This window comes from Capricornis sumatraensis, chromosome 12 (genome assembly GCF_032405125.1).
Source record: "Capricornis sumatraensis isolate serow.1 chromosome 12, serow.2, whole genome shotgun sequence".
NCBI lineage: Eukaryota > Metazoa > Chordata > Mammalia > Artiodactyla > Bovidae > Capricornis > Capricornis sumatraensis.
Genome location: NC_091080.1, coordinates 80,642,580 through 80,658,930, shown reverse-complemented (window position 1 = coordinate 80,658,930; position 16,351 = coordinate 80,642,580). Strand labels below are relative to the sequence as shown.

The 16,351-nt window shown below is 41.6% G+C and overlaps 1 protein-coding gene across 2 annotated transcripts in view; it reads left to right on the top strand.

The window, feature by feature from the left end:
• The window catches only part of LOC138088939 (ATP-binding cassette sub-family C member 4-like), a 157,757-nt gene that overhangs the window by 67,822 nt on the left and 73,584 nt on the right, over positions 1 to 16,351 (top strand). Inside the window, exons 14-18 of one of the 2 annotated variants that reach the window (XM_068984190.1) lie at positions 283 to 379; positions 2,630 to 2,797; positions 4,142 to 4,282; positions 5,081 to 5,118; positions 5,507 to 5,601. In XM_068984190.1, the coding sequence (XP_068840291.1) occupies positions 283 to 379; positions 2,630 to 2,797; positions 4,142 to 4,282; positions 5,081 to 5,118; positions 5,507 to 5,601 (539 nt within the window). The remainder of the gene's footprint in view (positions 1 to 282; positions 380 to 2,629; positions 2,798 to 4,141; positions 4,283 to 5,080; positions 5,119 to 5,506; positions 5,602 to 16,351) is intronic. The other variant, XM_068984192.1, reaches the window with a different exon arrangement.

Below are 16,351 nucleotides of genomic sequence, written 5' to 3'. Positions count from 1 at the left end.
TAAGCTGAGTTTTAGGCAAAAAAGCCTTAGCTGTTAGTGCCTTCTTCATGGGATTGCTTTTTAGAATTTTTTAGTGTAACTGTTGTTTAAAGTTTGTGGCTGATGACTGTGAGGACCTAGTCAGATTTATTGATTTATGTTTATTCAGTTTGTATTATTGACTTGGTATTTAAAATACAGATCCTTGCTGTGTTGTCTTTGTCTCATGTTTACAAAATATTTTCCCAATTTGGAGCAGCCCCATTAATCTGTTTTTGTATACTGTACATTTTATGTTTGTAGATGTATTTGTCAAGTCTTGAGGGAGAAGATCACAATCTTAGTGACGCATCAGTGGCAGTACCTAAAAGCTGCAAGTCGAATTCTGATATTGAAAGGTGTAAGTAATTTCTAGATGCCTGTGGAACTTGCTAGCACTCAGGTGTGCTGAAAGCCAGGCCTCTCAGCAGGTCACTCTCCTTGGGTTCATGGTAAACACCTTCTTCTCCCTCAGTTTTACAGCTCCTTCTTCTCAAACGTGGTGTTCATGCCTCTGGTGATGAATCCAAAGACCTGTAGAAATGTCACTACTATACTCTGAGCCACATAAACCCTAAAGTATATAAAAGGGCTACCACAGGGTTATTGAGTCATCACTGTTCTTGTGAAATTTGTTAAGGATGATGATGCTATTTTATATAGAACTTTTTGTTTTCCCCTTCCAGGATTTAAGTCAAAGTATATTATTTGGAAATTAGAGATACTAAGACCTGTTTGTAACCATGTGATTGTCATACGCAGTTTGCTAAAGAGCATCTTCCATTAACACCAGAAACGAGGTTGGGTATCTGAGCACCCAGGTCAGAGATGCTCACTCTGATGGTGTCCCCAGTTGCTGGTCTCAGTGTCTCTTTCTGTGCCTGGTATGTGTGGGAGCCTGTGCAGCAGGACAATAAAGCTCTGCCTTATGGGGCTCCTGTTCTTATGGGGACAAATGTGACAAAGAGAGAGGGGTGGAGCTGACATCCTGGCTGCCTGCTTAAAGAGCTGGTGCCTCACGTGGCCTGAGTGTCATGAAGGTGGGGGCCATGCAGTCACCTGGGGTAGGCGGGTCTGAGGCAGGGGGTCCTAAGGAGGGAGCTGACCTGGCAGGTTGGAGGAACAACAGGAAGACTCTCTCTGGGGAGAGTGAGCAGGGGGATGTGGAGGGAGCTGGTCTCTGAGCATTGGGCAGTGGGTGGAAGTGGGATGGAAGTCTTGGACAGTCCAGAGTAGAGGGGTGATATGGTCTGATGTGGGATTTGAAAGATTCCTTGCTATTCATCTGGTCCCATTTGCAGAAGGGAAAGGATGGCTGTCCTTTTGAAATTGTCAGTACTTGCTTGCAGAGTACAGTAGCAACCTTTGTACCCACCAGTCGTTTCCTTCTGCATCTTATAGATGTGAAGTGGAAAATGGTAATTTCATTTAAAAGGTGCATGAATTTTGCCTTCCAAGTGAAATTACACAATGTATCCTGAATAATTTTCCAGTTCTGTGGTGTCAGATGGTACCCAAAGTCTTCACTGAGTTTCTCCCAGGGGCCATCTCAGGGGATAGGGTGAGAGGGGGTCCAGTGAGGGTCCTGGGTCTTCTTCCACCTGACTTGTCTTAACCAGAGCTGCTCTCATTTTGTGAATTTTTCATTTTAGGGTTTTTTATAATATTTTGTTTGCCACTGACTTAATCAGCTGAGTCTTGTTTCATGGGGTGAGAAAATTGTGACAATATCTGCATATTATTTTATATGACTTTGTAAGGGAGGGAAATTGTGCAAGGATGTGTCACACATGTTCAAAGAAAATGATTAGATTGGCTGTAGCTTAAACAGAGGCCTGATTTGGGGAAGCCTCTTTGGCTGCTTGTGGTTGGTTGTTCCTAAGTCTTTTTCTTGGATCTGGGTGCACTGATTGTGGCTTAGCTTTTGGTTTGCTGGCTGCCAAGGCATGAGCGCCACCCCAATCTCATGGCCTCCTTGTTTAGTTGCTTGAACAGGTGGAATATTGAATTTTCAGTTGGGAACTTCCTGCATTTGTGGGGAAGCTATACAATACTGTGAAGATGCAGCTCCTGGGTTCTCTGTCCAGGGCTGGTTCCTACATGTCCTGTCCCAGCTGAGCACATGATTCTATGAAAATGACAGTGGTCAGTGAAGTTTTGATGAATGACTGTTACCTGTGTAGTTGTGTCAGTATTTTTCTTTCCTGGAATATCCTCCCCAATTAATTTTTTAAAAAATTCTGCTTCTCACATGAGGTGTCTCTCAGTTCTCCTGTTGTCTAAAAAGACAGTGCTGATCCTCCCACCCACCTCTGTACTTCTTGCTTCCCTAAGAGCCCACAGTAGTTATGTCAGTGGCCTCCATTCTTAACACATCATCACACATTTCTTTCATATCCCTCAGAACCTAACACAGGGTTTAGCAGAGAATAAAATGTTCTGTTCTGTGTAGAGTTGAACCGCATTAGATTTGTCACCCACAATGTCAGACCCAAGGATCATTTTCTTAGGAAAATCATAATTTATGACCAGTTAATTTTAGTTGATTAGTGTTCAGATTATATTACTATTATCTAATGCAAATACATTCCTCTCAAATTCTTTATTTTAGGGCACAATAGTACAATGTGGGACTTACACTGGGCTCCTGAAATCTGGGGTAGATTTTGATTTCCTTTTAAAGAGGAATGAGCAAGAACCATCTCCAGATCTGGAATCTTCTACCCTGAAGAATCAGTCCAGACCCTTGATGAGAGGTGCTGCTCCAGAGCTCCAAGATGTGAGTTTCTCATCCTACAACATGCCCCTGTATGTCTGCTCTTGATAGACCTATGGAACTTCAGTCTGTTCCACTTGTGACATCTTCATTTGTCCTAAAGTAGATCCTAAGAGTCCAAGGCCCTGTTCCATGGAACTGGTAGAGTTAGAAGAACATGACGGGAGCAAGCCTGCTTGTGGTTCTCCTTCGGGTGTAGAATGGAGGATCTTATGGAGATCAGTAGAGGGTGCACTGCTATGACTTCCTGGGTGTATGTGACTCACCGTGATATGTGAACTCTTTCATTTACCGTAGTTACATACTACTCACTGTGGTGGCCCCCAGCTTCCCTTATGCATCCAGAGGCTTAATGTGAAGACCCCCTTAGGCTGAGTCCTGATGTCGCCACATTAAATCAGCTACTTTTCCTATGTGTTGGAATGTTCTGGCACTGCAGGTGACTGATGGTAGTATTTTGCCTCATCGTCAGATGATTTATAATGGATCAGAGGTAGCCTGGGCAAAGAACCTGACAAACAGCAGACTTTGGAGTTAGTACCCTTCTTCCTTTCTTATCTTTTAAGACTGAGAACCACGTCTAATTCACCTTGAATCCCAATGGTCAGGGTTTCAAGACGGATTAGACATCATCAAGCTGAGGACATCCTGGGCTGCTGTGACTCTATAATGCATTCTAAGTCCTTCAGACAGAAATGTGGAAATGCACTAGATCTCCCTTAAAATCATACATAGGTATTCTTCAGCATCCAAACTCTGGCTGATTCTGATAAGCATTTGGATTAATTCCTCAGTTTCAAAACTCAGGAATCACTTTCCTAAATTTAGGAATCAAATAGATTCCGATGATATGCTTGTCTCTTACTATCCAAACCCATTTTACTCAAATTCACCCTGTGACCTCAGTTTGCTATATTTAGCTAGTATTTTCAACTACATGTATGCTGTATGTTTCATGTTTCTATGATTGAGTGACACAAATTATCTAGAGGGATACTTAAGCTTCATATCATTTTGTGTATTATTTTGGAACAAGCTTCTGCTGAGAGTCATGACTGACTTTAAGTAAAGCCACCCAACAGTGAATAACCTTGTACAAATGATACTTTCTTATTTCTAACAGATTCTTAGGAGCAGGATGGCTGGGTCTAAGGATAAATGCACACATGGTTTGGCCAGATATTCCCACACTCCTCTCCATAGGAGATGGACCATCTTGCACTCCTACTAGTGTATGAGATGTGTCTGTCTCCCCACAGCTTTGCTGTGGAGGGCTTTGTTGAACTTTTCACATTCGGAGGTTCTTTATTTAAAATTTTGTCTCTCTCTGCCATTTTTCCCTCCCAGACTGAGAATATAGAGGTCACACTTCCTTTAGAGGACCGTTTGGAAGGAAAAGTTGGTATTAAGACCTACAACGATTACTTCACAGCCGGTGCTCAATGGTTTATCTTCATTTTCCTTATTCTAGTGAACATCGCAGCTCAGGTAAATAAGGACATTAATTTTGGTGTGTGCCCTCAGCTTGGTATTTACATATTTATACTGTATTTATGTTATCATTATTTTTAATATGTATATGAAAATTTTTATCTCAAAGAACTGGCTCATGCAGTTGTGGGATCTAGCTGGCTGAATGTGAAATCAGAAAGGCAGGCCTGAAGACTGGAACTTCAGGCAGAAGCTGACCCTGCTATCTTGAGGCAGAATTTCTTCTTCCTCCAAGAAGCCTCAGGTTTTGCTCTTAGGGCCTTTGACTGACTGGATGAGGCCACCACAGTGTTGAGTGTGATCTCCTCTACTGAAGTTCTGATGATGGATGTGAGCCACATCCACAAAATACCTTCACGGCAACATCTAGACGAGTGTTTGGTTGAATCACTGGACACTGGCCTGCCCAAGCTGACACAGACAGCTGACCATCACAGTACCTGTCAAATGTTTTTTTCTTAGAAAAATCCCCATATTTGCACTATGATTACTGCATTTGGCAGTTCACTTGTGTTTGCTTTGAAATACGTTATCTGTGGGGAGCAAAATAAGTGAAGCTTATTGGTATTATGTACATGATAGAGAACTTCCAGGGAAAAAAGAATATCTTTTAAAGAGTTTAAAATGTAAGATGCCCTCCCCTGACCTGTAGCCATCTGAGGTGTGGGGATTGGCACAGACCTGGGCTGAAAGGACCATCTCTGTTTTCTGGAGCCTTTCCATCCCCCATCCTATTGAGCGGGGTGTGAGGCTCAGTGATGTCGGTGTGTGAGTGACTGTTGTTTCCTGCTCCAGGTTGCCTACGTCCTGCAGGACTGGTGGCTTGCATACTGGTGAGTGATTCCTGATCTGACCCAAAGTGCTGTGAAATCTGCATGAAACCTCACTTTCCCACAGTCAAGGGGAGAAGGGAGGGGCTTGTTCAGCCTCCTCTTCTGACCCTCACATAGTTTCCCTGAAGAAAAAGTAGTTCCTGCTGGTGGAGAGTGACGCTCACATTGTCTCTCCCCAAGTCTGACCCTCAGCAGCTTCCTCATAGATGATTTTGAGAACTGAAGGTTGTGATTCAAATTGAATCTTTATAAGGTAGATGGACACAGAGCCCTGTGAACTGGGAGCCATTTTTCTAGCATAAAATACATTTCTCAAATTGAGATTTTTTTTTTGTATTTGAATACATTCTGTCTGAAGCATAATATTTTTTTCTTCCCTCTTCCACAGGGCAAATTTACAAAGTGCCCTGTATTTTGGGGTATATGGAAAAGGAGAGACAGGTGTGATGCTTGATCTGAACTGGTATTTAGGAGCCTATTCAGGTAAAGTTGAATTCTCTGGTCTATTATATGATAGTCTGAGGTGCTTACAAGGGAGCCTGTGTGAGCATCTAGGGCTTCCAGGCACAATTCAGAAATGTCTCAACAGATTTAGGAGTTTGATTTGCATTTGCTCTGTGAATTAACTAGAACAATTATCTTTAAAATCTAGGAGAAAGAAGTTGAATGGAGATTCTTGATTTATTGTGCACTGGATTTTGGTAGTTAAACCAGGATTGCACATTCAGAAAATCAGCCGCTGTAAATACATGGCATTGTCTATTCTAATAGGTTGGTTTAGCTAAATCTTATATTGTTATATGGATGGGCAATGGGATTAGAAACAGATCCCTACTCTGTGGTTCAGATTGTTCCAGTTCTGTCTGAATAAGCTCTGGCTTTTATTGATCTTAGTTAAGTCATTAGTTAAGTCGCTTGCTCAGTCGCGTCCGACTCTTTGCGACCCCGTGGACTGTAGCCCACTGGGCTCCTCCGTCCATGGGATTCTCCAGGCAAGAGTACTGGAGTGGGTTGCCATTTCCTTCTCCAGGGGATCTTCCCGACCCAGGGATCTTCCCAACCCAGGGATCAAACCCAGGTCTCCTGCATTGCAGGCAGACGCTTTAACCTCTGAGCCACCAGGGAAGCCATGCAGGTATGCAAAGTCCCCTTCACCACACTGCTCATTTCTTGGGCATCACTAATTACTTGAGAAGCTAAGCAGCGGGAATCCAGCATCTGGGGATAGATTCCTTCTCTTTCTTACCATGAGTTCACAGTGTTATCTTATCTCCAGCTGTGTGATTAATTTAACATGTGGCTAATATTAACATGACTCACTGTATTCACAAGAGCTTAGAATATATATATTACATAGTGTTTAAAGGATGTCTTCATCTAAAATTTTAAATATCTTTTTATCCATTCATTTGTTGATGGACGTTTAGATTGCTACCATGTCCTGGCTATTATAAATATTTGCTACTATGAACATTGGGGCATAATAATAAATAATAATAATATTAATTAATTAATTTTTAAATTATAAATAAAAATAAAAAATAATTTTATATTGGATTATAAATGATTGGGCTTCACTGGTGGCTCAGATGGTAAAGAATCTGTCTACAGTGCAGGAAACCTGGGTTCGATCCCTGGAGAAGGGAATGGCATCCAACTCCAGTATTCTTGCCTGTGATATCCCATGGACTGAGGAGGCTGATGGGCTATGGTCCATAGGGTTGCAAAGAGTTGGACATGACTGAAGTGACTTAGCATGCACACATAGATGATTAACAATGTTGTGATAGTTTCAGGTGGACAGCAAAGACACTCAGCCATACATATATGTGTGTTCACTCTCCTCTAAATCCCTTCCCCATACCCCATCCAGGCTATTACATAACTGAGCAGAGTTCCCTGTGCTATACAGTAGGTTCTTATTGGTTACCCACTTTAAATATAGAAGATTGTGCATGTTGATCCCAAACTCCCTAACTGTCTCTTCCCCCTTCTTCTTTCCCCTGACAACCATGATTTCATTCTCTAAGTCTGTCAGTACGTTTCTGTTACAGAAATACATTTATTTGTATATTTTCTCTTTAGATTCCACCTATAAGGGATGTTTTACAATATTTCTCCTTCCCTGACTTACTTCATTCAGCCTGACAATCTCTAGGCCCACCCATGTTGTGGCAAATGGCATTATTTCATTCTTTTTTAATGGCTGTGTAGTAGTCCGTTGTATGTATGTACCACCTCTTCTTTGTCCATTCCTGTCAATGGTTATTTAGGTTGCTTTCACATGTTAGCTGTTGTAAACAGTGCTGCAGCGAACACTGGGGTGCATATATCCTGGTATGTATCCTTTTGGACCATGTTTTTCTCTGGGTATATGTCCAGAAGTGGGGCTCCTGGACTACCAGGGTCATATGGTAGTTCTATTTTTAGTTTTTAAAGAACCTCCGTACTGTTCTCCATAGTAATTATATCAATTTACATTCCCACCATAGTGCAAGAGGGTTCCCTTCTCTCTACAGCCTTTCCAGCATTTATTGTAAGATTTTTTGCTGATGGCCATTCTGATTGGTATGAGGTGATACCTCATTGTAGTTTTGATCTGCATTTCTCTAATAATTAGTGATATAGACTATTTTTTTCATGTTGACCATATGTATGTTTTCTTAGGAGAAATATCTATTTATGTCTTCCACTCATTTTTTGATTGGATTGTTTTTTTGATATTGAGCTGCATAAGCTGTTTGTATATTTTGAAGGTTAATCCTTTGTCGGTTGCTTAGTTTGCAGTTATTTTCTCCCATTCTGAAGACTGTCTTTTCGTCTCCTTTATGGTACCTATATATAATGGAATATTACTCAGCTACAAAAAAGAATGAAATTAGCTCATTTGTAGAGACATGGGTGGACCTAGAGTCTGTTATACAGAGTGAAGTAAGTCAGAAAGAAAAGCAAAAAAATGCATATATTAACACAGATATGTGAACTCTAGAAAAATGGTATGGATGAACCTAATTGCAGGAATAGAGATAGTGATGTAGAGAATGTAGGTGTGGAAACATGTGGGGGAGGTGTAGAAGATGAATGGACAGGTTAGGAGTATACACTACCATACACTAGATAGCTAGTGGGAATTTGCTGGATAGTACAGGGAACTCGGTACAGTGCTCTCTGAGGACATTGAGGGGTGGGACTGGTTGAAAGGGGGAGGTATAGGAGAAGGGGTTATATGTACATATTGCTGATTTACTTCCTTGTACAGAAACTAACAAAACATTGTAAAGCAACTATATGCCAGTAAAAATAAATAAATAAATAACAATATCCCCACAGGAAACACTTGTATAAACTTTGTACAAAGAATGTGTTATATAAAAATCCACTCTGAAATTTGGTATTTATTTTATGAATCACTTGCTAAGAAATCTAAATATGTTAGCTGTTTACCTTCTTAATTGGTGGACTATGGGGGCTTAAAGGAAGGAACGGATTCTGTTATATATTCATATAGGGTAGTGGGCTAAGGCAAATGAATGATGATGGAATTCAGGAATTTGAGCAGGTCTCAGAGTTTAACACTGATGTGTCAGCTGAATGGAAAAACACTACGTGAAGGAATATTTATTGCAAGGGTCATCACCCCTTTATGTACCATTGTGAGTTAAAGAGATGTTCGGAGGGCTATTTTCATTTTTATATGCTATTTTCATTTTTATCAGGTCAGTTCAGATCAATTGCTCAGTCGTGTCTGACTCATTGCCACCTCATGTACTACAGCACACCAGGCTTCCGTGTCCATCACCAACTCCCAGAGTTTACTCAAACTCATGTTCATTGAGTCAGTGATGCCATCCCACCATTTCATCCTCTGTCATCTCCTTCTCCTCATGCCCTCAATCTTTCCTATCATCAGGGTTTTTTCAAATGAGTTAGCTCTTCGCATCAGGTGGCCAAAGTATTGGAGTTTCAGCTTCAACATCAGTCCTTTCAATGAATATTCCAGACTTATTTTCTTTAGGATGGACTGGTTGGATCTCCTTGCAGTCCAAGGGGCTCTCAAGAGTCTTCTCCAACATCATAGTTCTGAAAGGTTGTTGTTGAATCACGACGCTGGGATTCTTGGCCCCCGGAGGAGAAGAATTCAATCCGGAGCCAGAGACGAGGCTTGATCGCTCAGAGCTTTTGTGTAATAAAGTTTTATTAAAGTATAAAGGAGATAAAGAAAGCTTCTGACATAGGCATCAGAAGGGGGTAGAAAGAGTACCCGCTTGTTAGTATTAGCAATGAAGTTATATACTCTCCAGTGAATCCAAAGAATGTCTGGAGGTTGTAAAGACCTCACCAGACCTACTCCCATAATTTACATTTTAAGATAACAGGATTAGCCAGAAGGTTTAATCCAGATACTGTCCTCAGGCATAATACATTGTTGTTACATAATCTTTAGGAATGTAGAGATGGAAAAAAAAAGTTTGTCCTTTCTTCCTCCTTGAGAATTCCAGACCCCTCTCTCCTTGGGGACCCCTAGACTTCTTATCAACCTGCCTAGGAAATGACTCTCTCAGTTCCAAAGCATCAATTCTTCGACCCTCAGATTTCTTTATAGTCCAACTCTCATACCCATACATGACTACTGGAAAAAGCATAGCCTTGAATAGATGGACCTTTGTTGGCAAAGAAATATCTCTGCTTTTTAATATACTGTCTAGATTGATCATAACTTTTCTTCCAAGGAGTAAGCGTCTTTTAATTTCATGGCTGCAGTCACCATCTACAGTGATTCTGGAGTCCCAAAAAATAAAGTCTGACACTGTTTCCACTGTTTCCCCATCTATTTCCCATGAAGTGATGGGACTAGATGCCATGATCTTGGTTTTCTGAATGTTGAGCTTTAAGCCAACTTTTTCACTCTCCACTTTCACTTTCATCAAGAGGCTCTTTAGTTCTTCTTCATTTCTACAATAAGGGCAATGTCATCTGCATATCTGAGGTTATTGATATTTCTCCAAGCAATCTTTATTCCAGCTTGTACTTCATCCAGCCCAGCGTTTCTCATGATGTACTCTGCATATAAGTTAAATAAGCATGGTGACAATATATAGCCTTGACATACTCCTTTTCCTATTTGGAACCAGTCTGTTGTGCCATGTTCAGTTCTAACTGTTGCTTCTGATCTGCCTACAGATATCTCAAGAGGCAGGTCAGGTGGTTTGGTATTCCCATCTCTTTCAGAATTTTCCACAATTTATTGTGATCCACACAGTCAAAGGCTCTGGCATAGTCAATAAAGCAGAAATAAAAGTTTTTCTGGAACTCTCTTGCTTTTTTGATAATCCAGTGGATATTGGCAATTTGATCTCTGGTTCCTCTGCCTTTTCTAAAACCAGCCTGAACATCTGGAAGTTCACGGTTCACATATGCTGAAGCCTGGCTTGGAGAATTTTGAGCATTACTTTGGTAGCATGTGAGATGAGAGAAAATGTGCAGTAGTTTGAGCATTCATTTCCTTTCCATGGGATTGAAATGAAAATTGACCTTTTCCAGTCCTGTGGCCACTGCTGAGTTTTCCAAATTTGCTGGCATATTGAGTGCAGCACATTCACAGCATCATCTTTTAGGATTTGAAATAACTCAACTGGATTTCCATCACCTCTGCTAGCTTTGTTCATAGTGATGCTTACTAAGGACCACTTGCCTTCACATTCCAGGATGTCTGGCTCTAGGTGAGAGATTATACCATCGTGATTATCTGGGTCGTGAAGATCTTTTTTTGTACAGTTCTTCCGTGTATCCTTCCACATCTTCATAATATCTTCTGCTTCTGTTTGGTCCATACCATTTCTGTCCTTTATTGAGCCCATCTTTGCATGAAATGTTCCCTTGGTGTCTCTAATTTTCTTGAAGAGATCTCTAGTCTTTCCCATTCTATTGTTTTCCTCTATTTCTTTGCACTGATCACTGAGGAAGGCTTTCTTATCTCTCCTTTCTATTCTTTGGAACTCTGCATTTAAATGGGTATATTTTTCCTTTTCTCCTTTGCTTTTTGCTTCTCTTCTTTTCACAGCTATTTTTAAGGCCTCCTCAGACAGCCATTTTTCTCTTTTGCATTTCTTTTTCTTGAGGAGGTCTTGTTCCCTGTCTCCTGTACAGTGTCACGAGCTTCCATCCATAGTTCATCAGGCACTCTATCAGATCTAGTCCCTTAAATCTATTTCTCACTTCCGCTGTATAATCATAAGGGATTTGATTTAGGTCATACCTGAGTGGTCTAGTGGTTTTCCCTACTTTCAAGTCTGAATTTGGCAATAATGAATTCATGATCTGAGCCACAGTCAGCTCCCAGTCTTGTTTTTGCTGACTGTATAGAGTGTCTCCATCTTTGGCTGCAAAGAATATAATCAATCTGAGTTTGATGTTCACCATCTGGTGATGTCCATGTGTAGAGTCTTCTCTTGTGTTGTTGGAAGAAGGTATTTGCTATAACCAGTGTATTCTCTTGGCAGAACACCAAGAGCCTTTGCCCTGCTTCATTCTGTACTCCAAGGCCAGATTTGCCTGTTACTCTGGGTGTTTCTTGACTTCCTAATTTTGCATTCCAGTCCCCTATAATGAAAAAGACATCTTTTGGGGGTGTTAATTCTATAAGGTCCTGTAGGTCTTCATAGAATTGTTCAATTTCAGCCTCTTAAGCATTACTGGTCAGAGCATAGACTTGGATTACCATGATACTGAATGGTTTGCCTTGGAAATGAGCAGAAATCATTCTGTGTTTTTTGAGATTGCATCCAAGTAGTGCATTTTGGACTCTCTCATTGAATATGATGGCTACTCCATTTCTTCTAATGGATTCCTGCAGACTGTAGTAGATATAAAGTCTTCTGAGTTACATTCACCCATTCCAGTCTATTTTAGTTTGCTGATTCCTAAAATGTCAGATTTTAGGAATTTGATGGCATTCACTCTTTCCATCTCCTGTTTGATTGCTTCCAATTTGCCTGGATTCATGGATCTAACAGTCCAAGTTCCTTTGCAATATTGCTCTTTACAGCATCAGACCTTGCTTCCATCACCAGTCACATCCACAGCTGGGTGTTGTTTTTGCTTTGGCTCCATCTCTTCATTCTTTCTGGAGTCATTTCTCCACTGTTCTCTAGTAGCATATTGGGTACCTACCAACCTGGGGAGTTCATCTTTCAGTGTCCTATCTTTTTTTGCCTTTTCATATTGTTCATGGGGTTCTCAAGGCTGGAATACTGAAATGGTTTCCTGTTCCATTCTCCAGTGGACCATATTTTGTCAGAACTCTCCACCATGACCCATCAGTCTTAGGTACTCCTACATGGCATGGCTCATAGTTTCATAGAGTTAGACAAGGCTGTGGTCCATGTAATTAGATTGGTTAGTTTTTTTGTGATTGTGGCTTTAAGTCTGTCTGCCCTCTGGTGGAGAAGGATAAGAAGCTTATGGAAGCTTCCTGATGGGAGAGACTGACTGAGGGGGCACACCAGGTCCTGTTCTGATGGGCAGGACTATGCTCAGTAAATCTTTAATCCAATTTTCTGTTGATGGGTGGAGCTGTGTTTCCTCCCTGCTACTTACCTTGGGCCAAACTGGAGGTAATAAAGATAAACTACAGTGAAGGTGCATTTTCTTGGCAAAGCTCTATTAGTCTTTGCCCTACTTCATTCCATATTCCAAGGCCAAATATGCCTGTTACTCCAGGTGTTTATTGACTTCCTACTTTTGCATTCCAGTCCTCTATAATGAAAAGGACATCTCTTTTGGGTGTTAGTTCTAAAAGGTCTTGTAGGTCTTCATAGAACCGTTCAACTTCAGCTTCTTCAGTGTTACTGGTTGGGGCATAGACTTGGGTTACCGTGATATTGAATGGTTTGCCTTGGAAATGGACAGAGATCATTCTGTCGTTTTTGAGATTGCATCCAAGTACTGCATTTCGGACTCTTTTGTTGACCATGATGGCTACTCCATTTCTTCTGAGGGATTCCTGCCCACAGTAGTAGATATAATCGTCATCTGAGTTAAATTCACCCATTCCAGTGCATTTTAGTTCACTGATTCCTAGAATGTCGATGTTCACTCTTGCCATATCTTGTTTGACCACTTTCAATTTGCCTGATTCATGGACCTGATATTCCAGGTTCCTATGCAATATTGCTCTTACAGCATCGGACCTTGCTTCTATCACCAGTCGCATACACAAGTGTGTGTTGTTTTTGCTTTGGCTCCATCCCTTCATTCTTTCTGGAGTTATTTCTCCACTGATCTGTTTCACCTACTGACCTAGGGACTTCCTCTTTCAGTATCTTATCATTTTGCTTTTTCATACTGTTCATGGGGTTCTCAAGGCAAGAATACTGAAGTGGTTTGCCATTCTCGTCTCCAGTAGACCACATTGTGTCAGCAAACACCCTCTTCCAACAACACAAGAGAAGACTCTACACATGGACATCACCAGATAACACCAAAATCAGATTGATTGTATTCTTTGCAGCCAAAGACGGAAAAGTTCTATACAGTCAACAAAAACAAGACCAGGGGCTGACTGTGGCTCAGATCATGAACTCCTTATTGCCAAATTCAGACTTAAATTGAAGAAAGTAGGGAAAACCACTAGACCATTCAGGTAGGACCTAAATCAAATCCCTTATGATTATACAGTGGAAGTGAGAAATAGATTTAAGGGCCTAGATCTGATAGATAGAGTGCCTGATGAACTATGGAATGAGGTTCGTGACATTGTACCAGAGACAGGGATCAAGATCATCCCCATGGAAAAGAAATGCAAAAATGAAAAAAGGCTGTCTGGGGAGGCCTTACAAATAGCTATGAAAAGAAGAGAAGCAAAAAGCAAAGGAGAAAAGGAAAGATATAAGCATCTGAATGCAGAGTTCCAAAGAATAGCAAGAATAGATAAGAATGCCTTCCTCAGCAATCAATGCAAAGAAATAGAGGAAAACAACAGAATGGGTAAGACTAGAGATCTCTTCAAGAAAATTAGAGACACCAAGGGAACATTTCATGCAAAGATGGGCTCAATAAAGGACAGAAATGGTATGGACCAAACAGAAGCAGAAGATATTAAGAAGAGGTGGCAAGAATACACAGAGGAACTGTACAAAAAAGACCTTCACGACCCAATTAATCACGATGGTGTGATCACTCACCTAGAGCCAGACATCCTGGAATGTGAAGGCAAGTGGACCTTAGGAAGCATCACTATGAACAAAGCTAGTGGAGATGATGGAATTCTAGTTGAGCTATTTCAAATCCTAAAAGATGATACTGTGAATGTGCTGCACTCAATATGCCAGCAAACTTAGAAAAGTCAGCAGTGGCCACAGGACTGGAAAAGGTCAGTTTTCATTCCAGTCCCTAAGAAAGGCAATGCCAAAGAATGCTCAAACTACTGCACAATTGCACTCATCTCACACGCTAGTAAGATAATGCTGAAAATTCTCCAAGCCAGGCTTCAGCAATACGTGAACTGTGAACTTCCTGATTTTCAGGCTAGTTTTAGAAAAGGCAGAGGAACCAGAGATCAAATTCCTAACATCCGCTGGATCATGGAAAAAGCAAGAGAGTTCCAGAAAAACATCTATTTCTTCTTTATTGACTATGCCAAAGCCTTTGACTGTGTGGGTCACAATAAACTGTGGAAAATTCTGAAAGAGATGGGAATACCAGACCACCTGACCTGCCTCTTGAGAAACCTATATGCAGTCAGAAAGGAACAGCTAGAACTGGACATGGAACAACAGACTGGTTCCAAATAGGAAAAGGAGTACGTCAAGGCTGTATATTGTCACCCTGCTTATTTAACGTCTATGCAGAGTACATCATGAGAAATGCTGGGCTGGAAGTAGCACAAGCTGGAATCAAGATTGCCGGGAGAAATATCAATAACCTCAGATATGCAGATGACACCACCCTTATGGCAGAAAGTGAAGAGGAACTAAAAAGCCTCTTGATGAAAGTGAAGGAGGCGAGTGAAAAAGTTGGCTTAAAGCTCAACATTCAGAAAATGAAGATCATGGCATCTGGTCTCATCACTTCATGGGAAATAGAGGGGGAAACAGTGGAAACAGTGTCAGACTTTATTTTTCTGGGCTCCAAAATCACTGCAGATGGTGATTGCAGCCATGAAATTAAAAGATGCTTACTCCTTGGAAGGAAAGTTTTGACCAACCTAGATAGCATATTGGAAAGCAGAGATATTACTTTGCCAGCAAAGGTCTGTCTAGTCAAGGCTGTGGTTTTTTAGTAGTCATGTATGGATGTGAGAGTTGGACTGTGCAGAAAGATGAGCACTGAAGAATTGATGCTTTTGAACTGTGGTGCCGGAGAAGGCTTTTGAGAGTCCCTTGGACTGTAAGGAGATCCAACCAGTTCATCCTAAAGGAGATCAGTCCTGGGTATTCTTTGGAAGGACTGATGCTAAAGGTGAACCTCCAATATTTTTGCCACCTCATACAAAGAGTTGACTCATTAGAAAAGACCCTGATGCTGGGAGGGATTGGGGGCATGAGGATAAGGGGACGACAGAGGATGAGATATCTGGATGGCATTACCGACTTGATGGACATGAATCTGAGTGAACTCGGAGTTGGTGATGGACAGGGAGGCCTGGTTCATGGGGTCGCATAGATTCAGACACGACTGAGCGAATGAACTGAACTGAACTGAACTGAACTGAACTGAACTGAATGAATATAATGGTGACTTCCCTCAAAAGATCCCACGCATGTAATGCTACAGACTGTGTCCCCAACCCTGCTGCAGGCCACCACTGACCCACACCTTCAGCAGAGACTCCCGGACTCCCGTAGGCAAGTCTCCTGTGGGGTTACTGTTCCTTCCTCCTTGGTCCTGGTGCACAAGGTTCTGTGGTTCCCTCCACGAGTCTATGTCCCAGTCCTGTGTAAGTTCTGGCAGCTCTATGGTGGGGTTAATGGCGACCTCCTTCAAGAAGACTTATGCCATACCCACACCCAGAGCCCCTGTCCCTGAGGCAGACCACTGCCGACCCCTACCTCCACAGGAGATGCTCAGATACAGTTCTGTCAGTCTCTGTGGAAACCCTGGGTCCTGGTGTGCACAAGGTTCATGTGAGCCCTCCTAGCATCTCTGGCGGGAATGGGGTTTGATTCTAAACATGAATTCGCCCCTTCTACCATCTTGCTGGGGCTGCTCCTTTGCCCTTAAACATGGAGTATCT